The sequence below is a fragment of the Berghia stephanieae genome, chromosome 1 (assembly GCF_034508935.2).
Source record: "Berghia stephanieae isolate SIO BIC M18660-M18661 chromosome 1, UCSD_Bste_1.3, whole genome shotgun sequence".
NCBI classification, from domain to species: Eukaryota; Metazoa; Mollusca; class Gastropoda; order Nudibranchia; family Aeolidiidae; genus Berghia; species Berghia stephanieae.
This window is the reverse complement of record NC_088360.1, coordinates 40,948,745-40,967,392: the sequence shown is the minus strand read 5'-3', so window position 1 is coordinate 40,967,392 and position 18,648 is coordinate 40,948,745. Positions and strand designations below refer to the sequence as shown.

General features: G+C 34.1%; 1 protein-coding gene across 1 annotated transcript in view; it reads right to left on the bottom strand.

The window, feature by feature from the left end:
* The window catches only part of LOC144974767 (contactin-associated protein-like 2), a 22,646-nt gene extending 4,827 nt beyond the window's left edge, over positions 1–17,819 (bottom strand). Inside the window, exons 1-5 of the mRNA XM_078918009.1 lie at positions 17,657–17,819; positions 16,571–16,714; positions 7,414–7,600; positions 3,875–4,074; positions 634–699 (exon numbers count right to left, since the gene is read on the bottom strand). Of these exons, the coding sequence (XP_078774135.1) occupies positions 638–699; positions 3,875–4,074; positions 7,414–7,600; positions 16,571–16,714; positions 17,657–17,744 (681 nt within the window). The 5' untranslated portion in view covers positions 17,745–17,819 and the 3' untranslated portion in view covers positions 634–637. The remainder of the gene's footprint in view (positions 1–633; positions 700–3,874; positions 4,075–7,413; positions 7,601–16,570; positions 16,715–17,656) is intronic.
* Positions 17,820–18,648: the final 829 nt, after the last annotated feature.

The following is an 18,648-nucleotide window of genomic DNA, read 5'->3' as shown; positions in this document are numbered from 1 at the left end:
TCCAATAGTACCTAATTCTTTAAACTTAAAACATTCTATTACTATCAGTCAAGTGTCAGGAATTTTTTAACCAACAGTAAAATGGAATAAAAGTAGCACCTGCCGCTGTCTATGGGAACAACTATTTGACTTCTATCTTACCTATGTCCTTCCTTGACACCCTTCTACATAGACGTGACAATTACATTTTGGCGCAACACCATCAATTACATAGCTAAATCCACAGCGAATAATATTGGCTGAGCACTCGCTTCACAGTCAGAAGGAACCGAGTTCGATACCATGTGAATTCGATAATATTTTTTCCTCACTCCTTCCTATCTCCATATCAATCGAGCAGTGATTAGGTAGCTTTATACGTTAGACCTGGCAGAAAGTACTTTGCGATAAACTAGTGTATTGTCTTAACGGTAGCGAGAAATCGCTATTGTTCATTTCACACTATAGAAACCGGGATAAACTCTGGCTCCGTGAGACAAATAAATTTGAAGGACCACTATAAGATTAAATGATTCTTCAACAAATTAAACTTAACACCCCCCCCCCCCGAACCCGCCAAAAAAAAAATGTATCATAAACAATTTTCGTTGGTGTTTGAATACAGATATAAATCGCCATATTGCAGCAACATACCTTCTCATGACGTGCCAAGACAAATCAATTTTCCGATCGTGTAGTAACCCTTTTCGTAGTTACTGTCTGTATTTTGTTAGACAAAAAATTCAAAATAAAGATAGTTGTAAAAAATATTATCTAAAAGATGCATAAGCATAAAATAATGAGAGCTACAACTATAATGGTAAAATATTCCTTACAATGTTGTTTAAACATTTCAATAATGTTAAAACATGAATATAATAGGATACATGATCTAAAAAAAATGGTTCCAATCTCATTGGAAGTACAAAACCCCTCGTCTGGAGGACTAGATACACACCTTGTGTAATTGATCTTCTGGTTTCAGAGAGATGGCTAAATATATGATGGTCGTCAATAAGGATCGACCATCCTTGCTCTGTGACGTCCCGTAAACCAAAAAATCTTCATGTACATCTGTTATTTAAATAGTTATGCTACCTTATGATTTAATATGTAACGTGTTCTTTATTAGTCCCTCAAAGGACTGGTTACATGCACACTTTCAATGAATTTGGAACCGGAAAGATAGAATGTGTGACGTCACAAATTCTCTGTTCTATTGCTTTCTGTTTTCAGACCAACGTCTCAATCGGTCATTATGTCAGGTTTATACAGGTGATGAAAAGTCATTTTAGATTTAAATGTTGATATTTATTTAATTTTATTTCTTGCTTCTTGAGAATATATTTTCTTTTTCCTTAATGAATCAAATATGGAGATGAAAATCTCATATTTCTGGCTAGAATTTCTATTTTCACCGTTTAAACTCTCTCTCTACCTGGGTGAACTTATAGCTCTTATTATACCAAGTATTATGGGCTCTTTGTGTTAATAGAAATACTCTCAAACCGACGGAGGATATTGTCTGTTGACAGCAATGGTGAATCGTTCTTTTTGCTTTCTCGAGAGATTCCAATTTGAAGTAATTTTTGGCCACAGAAATTTAACGAATAATCTATTTATTTCATCTAATGCAATCAACGGAATTGAAATACTCTGCATGATATAGACTAACTTGGAAATGCCAACCGTTTTGATTATGTTAATTTCTCTAATCAAAGAAAGGTCTTTTTTCCCATAAATGTAGCATTTACTTTAAATTTTCAATTTTATGAATCCAACCATTTTTGTTTTCAGTAGATGCAATTTTGACACTGAATATTACTCCTAAAATTGGTTAACCTCCACAATTTGAATGTCTAATACTCTAAAGTTTTGATATTTGCTCAATTGTATAATTTTAGATTTGCGTGCGTTCAAAGTAAGTCTGGAGACGATGGAAAACTCATTGATTCTTCCCAACTCATGCTTAACATCTTTTTGATCCTTTAAAAAAAGTATTGTGTCATCAGCATATTCTTTAATTCTAAATCGTGTGTTTTCAATTTGTATTCCTTGAATGTTTCTCTACTGTGTTACTTTAGATAACATTATTTCTACATCTCGAATAAATATTAAAGGGGATATCGGACAGCTTTTTTAACACCTCTTTTCATATTACAACCGCTTGATATATTATGCCCCGCATTCCTTACGCATACATTTCTTTATTGAGACTAGCGATCTTTCAACCATTGAAATTATCTCTAAAACCAAAAGTAATTAAAAGTTTTCAATAAGAAAACCTTTGATATAACCAAAAGCCTTTTAATAATCAATCGATAACATCATTCTTTGTCAAAATTATATTATATCATCAATTCTCTTCTCTTCCAGGAATAAATCATTTTTTGATCATTACTTATTAGATTACTCATAAAGCTTTAAGCCTAATTGCCAAGGTTTTTGCGAGTATTTTGTAATCTGTCAAATATAAAGACCTCCATATCTCCAATAAATTTTCTCTATCGATAAAATGAATTTTTCGGGATGATATAACTCGCAACTTCGTTTAGCGATTGAGAACACGTTCTAAACTTCAAAGAGCAAGAGTGGAAGAAATGAATATCATGTATCAGTTTAAATAGTGAAACAATAAGATTACGGAAATCATTATTTTGTAAAATTATAAATTTGTTAATTCTCTCCAATAAGGATTTTTATTTTAACTCAAACTTTTATTAGTTTTGCTTGAAATTCATATTTAAGTACTGGATTCACTTTGATATTATAACGCTTTAAGAGAACTTTGTATATTGTATCGACTACGTGTGTGTGTCCTTGTGTATGTGTGTGTTGCGTATGGAGTGGTGAGTCTTTGAAGATGGGTAAATTGATACATTTGTAAATGCATTTCTAGTAAGGATAAGTATATTAAAAAATAACGAACATTTTTGAGAAATTCATTTTCTTGAAAAATATATCCCGGTTTTCACCCATTAAATTATAATCTTTGCTGTTTTATTTGGCTATCTAGCTATTTTAAAACGGTGCGTGGTTTCTTTTTTTTTAATATAGCCAAGCGCACAGCATCTAAAGAAGGAGCGAAATTGACCTCAGTCATCTCTTCATTATTGTTTTTAGATTACAAATAGTTTTGTGCGTTTGGACATTATATCCGGCTGGAGGATGTTATGAGCGTTTTGGATAAACGCAATAAATCAGTCGACTTACAGGAACAAGGAGAAGCTAAACGAGTGTGTTTTTGTTTGTGTTTTTGTTGTTGTTTTTTTTTTTTTTGCATGCAAAAAATGGTTTAAATCAAGATAGGTGGGTCAGCGTATTAAATAATCATTTTCTTTCTTTTAAAATTTCGCGCTCTAATAATATTACCACATATCTAATAGAAAAGCGTTCAATAGAACAAGAAATAAAGCTTAATGTCCATTTCATTAAAGGTCCAGTCTTCTTTTTGTACTTACATCGAGAATGAAGTGTTTGTCATTTCGCTGATGTAATTTTTTAAAAGTACAGTGTCAAGACAACTTTTTAAAAAAACCTCCAATGTATCCGAGGCACACATCTATAAATAAAAGAAGTTATATATGACAGATATGGTTGAGTCCTTTGAAATGGCTCTTTATTCAACTTATCTCATTGCACCAAGGTGTTAAATGAGTACCTGGCGTTTCACAGACTTTCTCTGTCGGAAATAAAATGGTAGCATCGCCCAACAGGTGTCACGTGTCGTCCTACATATTAAGCGTTGCTAGGGACCACCTATAAAGAGCCATGAGCACTTGTAGTGGTTATTGAGCTAAATGCTCTACTTTTGTGTTTTAAAAAAAGTTTTTTAATATATTTTTTAAAACTCTATTTATTTTGTTGACACCTAAACACTATCTATCCATCTCACCTGTATCCTCTGCCACAAAGGCGTACATGGGTAAATCATTCTTGTCGGTGATAAAACCCTCGTCGTAACGCCATGTCATATCGTTTTTATCGCAGTTACACGAGAGGCTTGGATGGTCACATGACCCCTCCTTCCCACACTGACAGCCATGAGAGCCCGGTGTTCCTCCAGGAAAGTAATCCGCCTTTGTAACTTTGTCTCTGTAAACAAACAAAACTCAACAATCTCAAAACACTTGATGCTTGTATTCATATTGTGATTTTCTTCGGGAAAAAATGTTTTAAAAAAAAGATGATGGTGATTATAAATACTATTACTATCAACAATAATTATGATAATGAATACGATAACAGTGAAGATGGTAATAGTAATATATATTATATTATTATTATTATCATCATCATCATCATCATCATCATCATCATCATCATCAATCATCATCATCATCATCATCATCATCATCATTATTATTATTATTATTATTATTATTATTATTATTATTATTATTATTTATTATTATTATTATTATTATTATTATTATTATTATTATTATTATTATTATTATTATTATTATTATTATTATTATATTATTATTATTATTATTATTATTATTATTATTATTATTATTATTATTATTATTATTATTATTATTATTATTATTATTTTCATTATTATTATTATTATTATTATTATTATTATTATTATTATTATTATTATTATTATTATTATTATTATTATTATTATTATTATTATTATTATTATTATTATTATTATTATTATTATTATTATTATTATTATTATTTTATTATTATTATTAATTATTATTATTATTATTATTATTATTATTATTATTATTATTATTATTATTATTATTATTATTATATTATTATTATTATTATTATTATTATTATATTATTATTATTATTATTATAATTTTATTATTATTATTATAGGATAAATCCTATAGGATGAATAAAGAGAAATTTTAAGTTTATTTATTTTAATTACTTTTTTATTTGAACGTTTTTCTGTTGCCTTAAAAGGTCAGAAAAAGTGTGGACGAAACAGTGTCAGACAACAAAGGAATAAAAAATACAAGAAAAAAATCCATCCCAAATAATTAGGCGCGGCTTCCTTCACTGAGGAAGAGTTCTTATGTGTTTTTCCCCTTGTAATTCTCTTTCGTTGCTGTGTCTATAACTGTTCCATTCATACGTTTTCAGTTATATATCTTTTGATTAATCAATGAATCTTGTGATTTCATTGCAAGACAAAAGAAAAGAAAAGAAATGAATGCTTTTCACTTTAAATGAGATTTTTCAGCTCTCATGCCATTGATACTTTGACAACTACCAGCTGTTGTGACAGGGAATTCCCACCATGCAAACATTTATTCACGTTGAGACCGTCATGGAAGGCTTTTAAAAAAGACTTTTCACTGATTGAAGTTTTACTTGAGAGCTACGAGTATATTAATTCATCCATCTGCCTGCAGAACCAATTTCTTTACTGTGGCAACGTTTTCTCCAGTTTTTACAAAATGATGGTCACAATCTTCATCAAGCATAGCTGCATAGAAAACAACCCAAAGTTGAATATTCTCAGCCTTTCTCAGAATAGTATATTTGTAACTATGAACTTGGTACATTCCTAGAAACGAGAGCCGTTAATTTCAGGCCCAAAAAGAAATTCTAAGAAGACGTCGGGCGTTCGAGACAATTCTTTGCCTTGAACAATGAACTGCTGGGACAACAGACGCAATCAGCTCTCCCATCTTTAATCGATCGTGCAGATCTACCAACTCGCTTTGGCCAATATTTTAAAGAATAAACGGATACCATCAGGAAAGAACTCTCATCTGAATCGGTCCAAACAACATTTGACAAGTTTCATGGTGATTCATTAACACATTTTTCAAAGGTCACTGAAATTGACTTAGGTGACTGCATTATGTCGTCTCAAACTAAAAGTTGCGATTTAGAACCCGTAAATACTGTCATGCTATAAAGTGCATTGATGTAATGTTGACACCATTTACATGAATTGTTAATAATTCGTTGCAGTCATGTGCTGTACCAGACATTTACCAAGTTGCTCATGTCAAACCACTTTTGAAAAAAACCTGATCTAGATAAAGAGAACTTAAGAAACTATCGCCATGTCTCTAATTTTCCTTTTCTATCTAAAATATTCTAAAAGCTTGTTTTGTAACAATTACTGTCTCATCTTAAAAATAATTGTCTTGTAGAAAAATTTCAGTCGGCTTATAGGCAACATCATTCGACGGAAACGCACTTGTTAGGGTTGTTAATGATCTCCTCTCTGTTATAGACAATGGTTCATATTCTTTGCTGAATTTGCTTGACCTATCATCTGCTTTTGATACTATTGATCACAATCTTCTCCTCAAACGTCTTGAAATTAGTTATGGCGTGTCTGGTGCAGCGCTTGATTGGTTAAGGTCATAATATCTGTTTAATCGTAAACAGATTATTACGGTGGATGAATATAGATCTGAGGATTTCTTTCTTGATTGTGGGGTTCCCCAAGGTTCAGTACTTGGACCTGTTCTTTTTGTTCTGTACGTTGGCCCTCTGTCTAAAATCATCAGAAGTTTCAGTCTGTCCTACCATCAATACGTTGATGATACTCAATTGTACTGCGTTTCCAATACGAGAAATTTACAAGAAGTTTCAGCCGATAGTAAAAATTGTATCCAAAGTGTTAAGAAATAGATGAATGAGAAAAGACTGAAACTGAATGATGGTAAGACGGAGGTGCTGTATGTGGGGAACAGGAAGTGCAAAAGTGAAACAGATTTGAAGCTGGGGGATGCCTTCATTCAAATTGTTGACAAAGTGAAAAACCATGGCACATTCATAGACTCTGGACTGTCAATGGAGCATCAGGTTTATTAATTGGTTAGATCTCTCTTTTTCCAACTAAAAAAGATTGCTTCCATTAGACGGACCATATTTGAGGATGTGTCCCTCGTACTATCGAAATTGGATTATTGTAATGCTCTGTTGTTTGGCGTTTCGCAATATAATCTGAGACGTCTGCAGATTGTCCAAAACAGCGTTGCCAGACTAGTATTCATGAAGCGTAGGTACGACTCTGCCGGGCCTCTGCTTCATGACTTGCATTGGCTGCATCTATCAATCTATATCTATACATCTCTCTCTCTCTCTCTCTCTCTCTCTCTTTCTCTCTCTATCTATCTATCTATCTATCTATCTATCTATCTCTCACCGAAAGGTTTAAAATGAATACCTGACCGACGTTGTCTCTGTCGGAAACAAAATGTCATAATGCCTTACATGTGTAATGTCTCGTTCCACATGTTAAGTGTTGATGCTACATTAGGCCCCGTTTAAAGCGATTTGAGCAAATTTAATGAATATTGGGCTCCATAAAAGGCTCAATTTTATCTAAATTTGATAAATTATCTATATTCCTTCGTGGAATGCCTGGGCGGCTATATCTTATGATGTCTTGGCGGAAGGGCATTCTTTTTAATTTATTATCTAAATTGCTACCTTTTGATAAATGTGGTAACCGTAACCCCATTATCCTTGATATTGGCATCATGGCATTCCCACTTAACATATTGTGAACATTGTTGTGAATGGTCTACAATCGCCTTTACTTGTCCAAATGTGATTTCGTAGTTGAGAACAAACGTGGCATCATTATCAACAAAGGTACGAGTTTCTTTGTCGTGCTCTGAAACATAAATAGTTGAAAGTAGTTGAGCGGGTTTGTGAGTGAGTATTGCATGTGCGTTTGCATGTGTGGGGAAAAGAGAGAGAGAGAGAGAGAGAGAGAGAGAGAGAGAGAGAGAAGAGAGAGAGGGAGAGAGTTTGTGATGTGTGTGTTGATTATACTAATACCAGAAGTCTATTTAAACTACATCAGTATTCTAAGTCGCCCAATAAAGAAACAGCTTTATGTTCCATTTCAATTCAAGTTCATTTTGTGAATAATGTTCAAATTTTAAAAAGAATCACCAGCCTAAATGCGGCACGAGGATCACTTCATGACGGGACCCAAATTTTCAATAGTACGCAGAAGTGGTGAGGACTCAACTTCCTCTTTTCGGGCTCAAAACTCATTGGAAGTGTGCAACCAGTCCTCCGGACAATAAACACACAGTGAGTAGGTGTCATATTATTTTATCATAGGGTGATATACGTTTTTCAGTAGCAGGGTGTATAGGCAGATTCTTATGATTACCGGTAGTAAAAGAGCGGGATGGATATCTTATTGACGACAGAATAGATAGAAATCAGATGCCATCACTCTTAGACTAGAATATCAGTTGCACAAATTATGTAAATAGGCCTCCATGGGACGTTTTCATAATTGCACGTAGATTGGAACCAGTATTTTGACATTCTATTTCTCCCTTTACAGAATGGTTCTTACTCACTGTGATGACACTCCGCATGGCTCAATAGAAGGCATGGTGTCTCGTCTTGTCACAAGTCAAATAATGATAACCCTGATCACTGGCCGGATTTGTGATATTGATATGGAAATGCTCTTCTCAACGGTGTGTTCTTAAGTCGGACACTTTACACACATGATCCCACATGAATCAGGTGTGGATGAGAACCCGGCTAAAAGCAGTTACGGATATTGTGAGATTGTTGGTACAAAAAGGACACCTCTAGGCGAATGGTACTGCATGAAATGGAAATATGTCTTCATATGGACTGCTATTTGAACCAATGAAATAATGTGAAGCGCACTGAGCATGCATTGTAAATTCGTGTAAATGCGCTGCATAAATGTTCCTATTTATTTGAAACAAAAAAGTTCTAGTTCTGTTGACCAATTTGTAAATGTTTTTTCTTAATCAAAACGAATGTGACTTATTAAGATTGTTGCAATACCATATTATGTATAAGGCATTGAAAGGATAAAATATTATTCTAGTTAGCCTTTTATCGGGGTTCGAAACGTTCAGTCAATAGAGCACTCACTTCACGCCTAAAGGGACCCAGCTAGATCCCGGGTGTAGACAATATTTTTCCGACCCTCCTGTCCATCCAGCAGTGATTGGGTAGTTGGGTCTGTTAGATCTGGCGGAAAGTACTTACCTATAGTCCGCTTCACGCTATAGAAAAGGGGATTAACTCTGGCCCCATGGGCCGCATGGCTCGGAAGGACTACTTTGTTTAGTCTTTTAGAAGATTAGATAGAACCAATTGATATCATTTCTTCTGGTTGTAAGTGTCATGGTCTCAAGTGAGTAAAGAGCTACTCGACTATGCATAAAGATATATGTAGAATGAGGCCCCAGAATTTACTAGTTACTATAAATGAAAAACAATTAACGATTTGTTTACAATGAAATAAAAATAATGATGAAATTTAATTAAAAGAGATAAACAGTGATCGTGGCAGTTACAAATAGAGATATGAATATTTTACGTAACTTATGATAATATGTCTGGTTCGTAAGTTTACGTTTCCAGGCAGTTGATGGGCTTGGATGATCTATTCCTCTGATAATAGGATTGGACTCGTAAAATTCCACTTCCAGGCAATTGGTAAGAAGTTATTGTGAAGTCCTCTGACAGCGGGCTTGGGTTTGATCCTTGAAGATTATACAGTCAAAGTTAAAAGCTCCGGCGTCTTAATGGTGTAGATATAATATCTACAAAGTCCCAAAAGATAAAAATCTTCCAGTATATATATAGGAATAGAGCGACTGGCCGTCCGGCATAGATTGTGGAGAGAAAGTGAGTGCAGAGTGTTAGACCTATCAGCTTTTATAATAAGTGGCTACGTGACAGAATGTAGAACGAAAAGTATTCACTAATTAGAAATTAATTCGAGGGAAGGCTATAAAAGGAAAGACGATCTAATATTAGAAGGTAAAGTTTATCTAAGCCTACCGAAATATAACTGGAGTGAGATGAATTCAGTTCTTAATAAAATAAAATTTAATAAGATAATTGTGAACAATCTTTACTGTGACACCCCCCACCCACGTTTAAAATATACTCTTTAACCATTATGGGAAAGATAGATTTTACAAACGGAAGTAAATTTACTATCATGATACTCTAGCATTAATCCATTGTTATGATTTGTGCTACAATTAAATTATTTATTAACTAGACATGGAAATGTTTATATTAACGTAGGTATATGAATGGGCGACAATAACAATGAAAGATTGTGATTACAAATCATTGTGATGAACGACATGATGGCAATGTGATTACAAATCATTGTGATAAACAATAATGATGGCAATGAAGCATGATTAAAGTCGATGATATGAAGGTAATTTACTAAATGAAATGAATGAAAATGTAAATGAAATATTGACATTTCAATTATTAATCATAAATGAGTGAAAATTCATAACAATAATAGATAAAGAGAAGATTTCCCAAATCATGAATGGGTATGGTATATATATCCAAACAATACTCAATGTTACATTAAGTTGGGTCATCATGTTTACAAATAAAATTATCGAAATTGTGCGTTCTGATTTGGCATAGTTTGCGAGGTAACTAACAGTATGCATGGGAGGTTAAGTTATACCCTTCTCACGTGTTTATACTAATCGAGAAAGTAGGTCGGCGTGAATATTTTCACAGCCTGGTATGTGAGAGATACTGAAAGTGTAATTTTGCAAAAATAGACTCCACCTTAGTACTCTACTATTATTCATTTTGTTATTTCTTATGTACGTGAGTGGTTTATGGTCCGTTTCGACCACAAACTCTTTTAGCAGTAGATATCTGCTGAATGTCTTTAAAGCAAAGACGATGGCCAGGCCTTCACGCTCTATTACAGAGTATCGTGATTCTCTGTCCAATAATTTTCTGCTTGCATATAAGCAAGGCATTAGAGTTCCCTCATGTTCCTGTAATAGTACACCTGCGATGCCCTTATCAGACGCGTCAGTTCTTACAACAAATTCTTTTGATATGTCGGGTAATTTAAGAATTGGTTCTGAACAGAGTAATGCCTTTAATTGGTTAAAGCTATTCTGACACACTTCTGTCCAAACAATTTTGTTCGGTGACCCATTCTTTGTCAGATTTGTTAGCGGTGTCGCGATGTGCGCGAAGTTGTAAATGTATTTCCTGTAAAAATTTAGGAGCCCAAGTACTTTGCGTACTTCTTTTTTTGTCTTAGGTGGTTGCAATTGTGCGATTTTTGTTTGTTTTTCTGTCTCGGGTGTCTGTGTCCCATGACCAACGGTATGATTAATCCTGCATTTGAAGCTTCGATATTAGTAAACATAGGTTGCGACACTGTGTCTCTATCAAAATACTTTTTTAGCATATTTGCATGGAATGTCTTTGTTGTGTTGTAAATTTTAATCTCGTAATTAACATTAGATTTTACTGCTGTTATTTTGAATGGTCCTTTCCATGTAGCTAAAAGTTTACTCGAGTCATCGGGTAAGAGTATTAGTACTTTGTCACCAATCTCAAATTTTCTTGACTTGCTTTTTCGATCGGAGTATTCCTTGTATTTCTCTGCTTTTTTAGTGACGGATTCCTGTGCTAGCTTACATGTATCCTCTATTCTGTCTTTCAGGTTTCTTACATATTCGTAAGCAAACATAATTTCGTTATTGTCCTCCTCATTCCCTTTACAAATGTCGGCTACTATATTGATCGGGCCGCGAGGTGATCGTCCATACATCAACTCAAATGGGGAGTAGCCTGTAGATTCTTGGGGTATTTCTCTATATGCAAATAGGATTGCTGGTAAGTATCTGTCCCAATCATCTGGTTTTTCTGCTGACACTTTTCTTAACATATTCTTTAGAGTGCCATTAAATCTTTCACAAAGACCATTTGCTTGGGGGTGGTAGGGAGTTGTGAATGAGTGTTGGATTCCCATGAGTTTCATGGTTTCATGCATCATATGTGATGTAAATTGGGGTCCATTGTCCGACAGTATCTCATTTGGTATGCCTATTCTAGTAAAAATTGTCATCAATGCTTCAGCTATGTGATCCGATGTAGTTGATTTCAATGCTATCGCTTCTGGCCACCTGGTTGCGTAATCGACTAGTGTTAGTATGTGTGTATGGTTTCTATCTGATTTTGTTAAAGGGCCTATAATGTCAATTGCAACTTTTTGAAAAACTTTTTCAATAACTGGGGTTGTCTCTAATGGCAATCTCGGTATTCTGCCTTTTGCGACTCTTCTTTGGCATGTGTCACAAGATTTCACATATTCTCGGACGTCTTTAGTAATTCCAGGCCATGTGAAATTCTCGGATATTCTCTTCAATGTGGAAGAGCTCCCAAGATGTCCAGAAGTTATTGAATCGTGCGCTATTCCAAGGATTTTGTTTCTGTAAATACTCGGCGTGACCAGTTGTTTAGCTATTTTGTTTCTTTTCCTATGTAACCTGAACAGAATATCTTTTTCAATGATGTATTCAACTTTTGATTTCATCCCTTTGTTTGCGATATTGAAATATGAAGTTAAAGTCGGGTCCTTTTTCTGTTCTTCAATGAACCTGTTCCTGTCAAATTGTTGTGGTTCAAGAGAAATAGTCATTGGCTTCTCTGTTGTCTTAGTCATCTTTCTTGTTTCTGCTAGACAAGCTGTTTCTTGGGTTAATGACCATTCTTTTACATCTTTTGGGTTGTCTTTAAGACCTTTTATATTGCCAACAATAACATCAGCGACGGGGTTGGGAAGTATACAGCATTCCACTATTCCTGTATAGTATGGGGTTTCTATGTACACGTTAGCTGTTTCAAAGGTTTCGACTGTGCCACTGAATGTGATGCATTGTACCGTTTTTCCAGTTTTGTCTTCGTCATTGATCAAAGATGCTTTTATTCCTACTGTACTGCATCCTGTGTCTCTCAATATTTTGCAATCAGTTCCATTAGCTTTGCCTTCACAAAAAAATAGCGATCCTGATTTGTGAGTTTGTGTTAAAAGTGACATACCTTTCACGCAATACACATTTATATTTTCTCCTGACATTACTCGTGTCTGATTGTTTACACCTGTTTGGAGTGATGCATTTGCAGTTTCTTTTGGATATCCCACGATTTTGTAACATTTGTCTGCTGTGTGGCCTTTCATTCCACAATATTGACATTTAATTATAGGTTTGTTGGTTTTCTTATACTCAGTATTATTGTCAGTGCTATTTCTTGTTTTGTTTTGATAGGGTCGGCTATGGTCTCTATTGAACTGTTTGTTCCATGGTTTGTTACTATGATCATCTTGTTTCACTTGCGTGTTCCGAGTGATTGATCGGCTCGTTCTATTTGAGTACTGAACTTTAGGTGTACCTGGACTCTGAGCAGCAGCAGCGTAGTATGGTTCCTTCAATGTTCTGCTAAGGGGTGTCAATGGATGTGCGCTGTTAAAGTTTTCTGCGTAGATTTTTAATTTGTCCAAGTTTTCTGGCTTTCTCTCTTTAAAGAATGCGACTAAATCTGGGTTGCAAGCTTGATAGATTCGATTCTTCAGCGTGAGATAGTAAAGGCCTGCAAAGTCGTCTTGTTTTACGTTTGCCAACTCAAGCCACCGATTTAGAAATTGAGTAATTCGGTTCACGAATGTATTAAAGTCTTCTCCACTTTCCGGTTTTGCAGTGTGAAACCTTTCCTGGTAACCATCTTCCGTTAATCTAAATCTTTTTAGTAGAGCGTCTTTAATTTTACCATAATCATCTGCATCTTCAGTTGTTAAGGTATAGAAAACTTTTAGCGGTTCTCCAGATAAGCAGTTAATCAAGGCTGTGGCCCATTTGCTTTCTGGCCAACGATAACCTTTAGCCTGAACTTCGAATCGGTGTAAGAAGGATTCTAGACAGTCTGAGCGTTCATCGTATGTTGGCATGCGTGGAAGTTTCACGAAAAATTCATCACTATTATTATGTTTTCTTTCATGACCGGTTTTTGTTTTTTCAATTTCCAGCATCATTTGGGTCCTTTTGGTTTCTTCTTCTGCTAATGCTATTTGTCTTTTTAGTTCCCTTTCTTGGACTCTTTCTTCTCGTTCTTCTCTACGTATTCTTTCTTCGTGTTCTTTTTCTTCTCTACGAATTCTTTCTTCATTTTCTTCTCTACGAATTCTTTCTTCATTTTCTTCTCTACGAATTCTTTCTTCATTTTCTTCTCTACGAATTCTTTCTTCATTTTCTTCTCTACGAATTCTTTCTTCATGTTCTTTTTCTTCTTTTACTTTCTCTTCGCACCATGAAAATATTCTTTCCTGGGGTATTTCTAAGTCCTTTGCGAGACTTAAGTATCTTTTATATGCTTCCATGTTGCAATAAATTAGTTACGATGTTTTATATATATATTATATTGACAGGATACTGTTACTGACTGTTTTATTTATTTACACTTACTGGAATGAACTGTTCTATTTTTAGAAATCTCTCTCTCTTATTTCAACTTATTATGTATGTTGAATTTGATGCCTTTTATCGTTATATCTTATAAAGCAATGTGTCAATACAATGCGGAGTTATTATGACTTGTGTCAATAACAATGTGTCAATCGCGTGTACTCTAAACTATGTTACTACGAAAAATGTATCACCAATGTGTGTGACTCGTCGTTAGTTTGTGTACAATTATTCGCAATGACGCTAATGTACTAGAGTGTGATAACAATAATAGGATGCCAAAATAATCCCAAGTTATCTATCACTAAATATAACACGACGGCTAGTAGACTCCTTTTATTATTATTTAGTTTTTAAAGACTCACTTTTCAGAACATAATATATAAGTGGTTTTCGGTAACAGTAATATGCCAAAAATGCATTTAAAACAAATCACTATGCAAAACAAATCACGATGTCTATAGTTACTATGTGATGCCCAACTCATGTAAAAGAGAATAATGAAGGATATATTTACCAACTCAGTTCGTGGCTGGGACCTCTCTCTTGTTCAATGGTTGTTCAACAATTGTAATTAGGCATTGAAGAGTGTTTAACAGTGATGTCTGAAATACAAAACAATAAAATATCGTAAGATTTACAATAGTTACAAAATGTGTTCACAACACTGAGTGATTGGATGACAGGTGAATGAATCGTTATGGAATGTAAACATATTGAAAACAATTCATGAATGAGGCAAACAACAAAATGAAATGAGTGATATAATAACAAAGTGGACAAGGAATGAATGAATGAATGAAAAACTGAGTGAATAGATGAATGAATGAATGGATAATGTATGAATGAAAGAATGAAGGGAGGAATAAATGTATGAATGATTGGATAAATGAGTGAATAAACGGATGAATGGATGAATGGATGAATGAATGAATGAATGAATAAATAAATGAATGAACAATGAATGAATGAATAATTTATAAATGAATAAATGAATGAAGGAATGAATCAATAAAATGCTATTCAATTTGAATGAAAGAATGAATGGATAAATTGCTATTCCATTTAAATTAAGAAATGAAAAGGGAAAAAAAATTAATCCTGTAAATAGGGAGTTCAATTAAAATATGATCAAGTGGGGCAATTAAGAGTTTTACAATTTAAACTTTAAGGTTAGATGAAATAGATATAAGTAACTAAATAAATTCAATTCTTTATATGTGTCCCCTCCAAAATGTCATGGTCTCAAGTGAGTAAAGAGCTACTCGACTATGCATAAAGATATATGTAGAATGAGGCCCCAGAATTTACTAGTTACTATAAATGAAAAACAATTAACGATTTGTTTACAATGAAATAAAAATAATGATGAAATTTAATTAAAAGAGATAAACAGTGATCGTGGCAGTTACAAATAGAGATATGAATATTTTACGTAACTTATGATAATATGTCTGGTTCGTAAGTTTACGTTTCCAGGCAGTTGATGGGCTTGGATGATCTATTCCTCTGATAATAGGATTGGACTCGTAAAATTCCACTTCCAGGCAATTGGTAAGAAGTTATTGTGAAGTCCTCTGACAGCGGGCTTGGGTTTGATCCTTGAAGATTATACAGTCAAAGTTAAAAGCTCCGGCGTCTTAATGGTGTAGATATAATATCTACAAAGTCCCAAAAGATAAAAATCTTCCAGTATATATATAGGAATAGAGCGACTGGCCGTCCGGCATAGATTGTGGAGAGAAAGTGAGTGCAGAGTGTTAGACCTATCAGCTTTTATAATAAGTGGCTACGTGACAGAATGTAGAACGAAAAGTATTCACTAATTAGAAATTAATTCGAGGGAAGGCTATAAAAGGAAAGACGATCTAATATTAGAAGGTAAAGTTTATCTAAGCCTACCGAAATATAACTGGAGTGAGATGAATTCAGTTCTTAATAAAATAAAATTTAATAAGATAATTGTGAACAATCTTTACTGTGACAGTAAGCAAAATTAGAAATTGATACATACAAAAATAAGTCCGAATCATATTTCTTTTACTCATGGATTCAAACCAAATATCAATTTCCTGTTCTTTATAAGTACTATGAATTCACAATAACAGTAATTGACGGGATTCATGGTGTTTAGTGATTGATTGTCTATTTTGACTGAGGCTAAATAAATTATGATTTTCACAAAATTTCGATCCATATTCAATTGAATATAGGTTTGTTGGGTTTTTTTCGAAGGGGGGGGGGGGGGGGGGTTAAAAACTTATGTTTGCGTATCTAAGAATATCTCCAGTTTGCATGTTATAGTACTCGTATATATTAATTACCTATTACTGTTACTCCCTTTCCTTGATGGGATGTTACATCACATGCCACTTTTACAGGAGACAAAGCACCAGATCCATCAGGATCAATGTCAACAATCGTGTTGACAGTCAGGCCAAGGTTCTTCCACTCTGCGCATGTTCGAGCTGTTGACCAACGTAAAATTAATAGATAAGGTTTATATACTTTAGCTGTTGAAGAATATAAAAGAAAAAGGTTTGTTTTATATGCTTGAGCTCTTGAACAACAAATTTAGTAACTAGTTTTAATGTAGGAGAATTACGGATATCACTAAAAAGAATTCGTACTAGAATTAATTAGAGAAGATGCCGAGGCGTCGCTTCCCAGATTAGGAGACGGCAAAGTCAAGACGTTTTTCGAATAGAGAGAGAGAGAGAGAGAGAGAGAGAGAGAGAGAGAGAGAGAGAGAGAGAGAGAGAGAGAGAGAGAGGGTGGGGGTTCTTCTTTATGACCTACAACGAATGCGTGCTGATGAAGTGTCTGATACTTAGATCGACGACCTATCTCCATGGATCAATCAAGATCCCGAATCTTGGCATTAATTGAGGGTATTATTTTTATTATCATTATTATTATTATTATTATTATTATTATTATTATTATTATTATTATTATTATTATTATTATTAGTATTATTAGTAATAGTAGTAGTAGTAGTAGTAGTGGTAGTAGTGGTTTTAATATTATTACTATTATTACTATCCTTATTATTATTATTATTATTATTATTATTATTATTATTATTATTATTATTATTATTATTATTATTATTATTATTATTATTATTATTATTATTATTATTATTATTATTATTATTATTATTATTATCATTATCCTCCTCCTCATCATCATCATCATCATATCATCATCATCATCACCATCATCATCATCATCATCATCATTGTCATTGTTAATTATATTGTTATCATCATCATCATCATCATCATCATCATCATCATCATCATCATCATCATCATCATCATCACCTTCAGTATCAGTATTATCAATACCACCTTGCTGCTTCACTTTCTACTTGAAACTCTAATTCATCAATTTTCGTCTCTTACCCAATGGAGAGCATGGAAATTTGTGACAATCTATATTTTCATCGGATTCCCCTATACAAGGAGCTGTCAGGGTCCCATGAGTGTTCATATCACACGTTCTGGACCGAGACCGTTTGTCTCCACCACATGTTACTGGACAGGCTGACCATTCTGTCCAAGACAGCCAATTACCTGGAACTAAAATGATGTAATTGTGTTTGAATGTTGACAATGCCTAAATTCGTGTAAATTGGTACGTGGTCTTTTGCGCTATTTCAACATAACGTAGACTGTGATATATACGGCGGATATATCAATATAACCAGCTATATCATGTCTAAATAAATACCTATCACACACACAAACACACACACACACACATATTCCATATATTATTATGAATGGATTCACTGACTTATATGGCCGAAACACATGTTTCTGTGGCTTCTATCCACGTCTTCAGCCGACATACTATGTCCGTAAAAAGATTATTCCAACTTGGGGTCATTGTTGTTATTCTTGTATCTTTAATTTCGTTGTGATGTTGGTTTGGAGGTGATTGGTGTTGATATGTAGTGGCATGTTGTGGTGTGTTCTCATTGCGTGTATGTGTATGCGTGTGTGTGTGTATGTGTGTGTGTAATGTGTTGTGTGTGGTGTATACATGTGTGTCCTTGATGTGTAGTTGAATGTGGTTGCGAGGGGGGCGGGAGGGGGGTTGTTGGGTAGAAGGGGGGGGGGGGGGGGTATTTAACCTTTTGTGTTTTGAGCTTGAATTTATTGGAGTGTCTGCACATTGACATAAGTTATGATCTTTTGATTAAGGTGTTATTGTTTCTGTGGTTGTGTAATAGTATTTCCAGTTTCTCTGTCAGGCACAGGTTGCATTTTCTGGCACCTGTAGGGGCTGCTCTGACAATCTCCCAGGTTATTGTTGGTGTTTTATTGGTGTTTATCTGTTCCCAATAGTGCATTGCTAATTTGGTGCTTTTTGCTTTGCTTTCGTGTGTTAT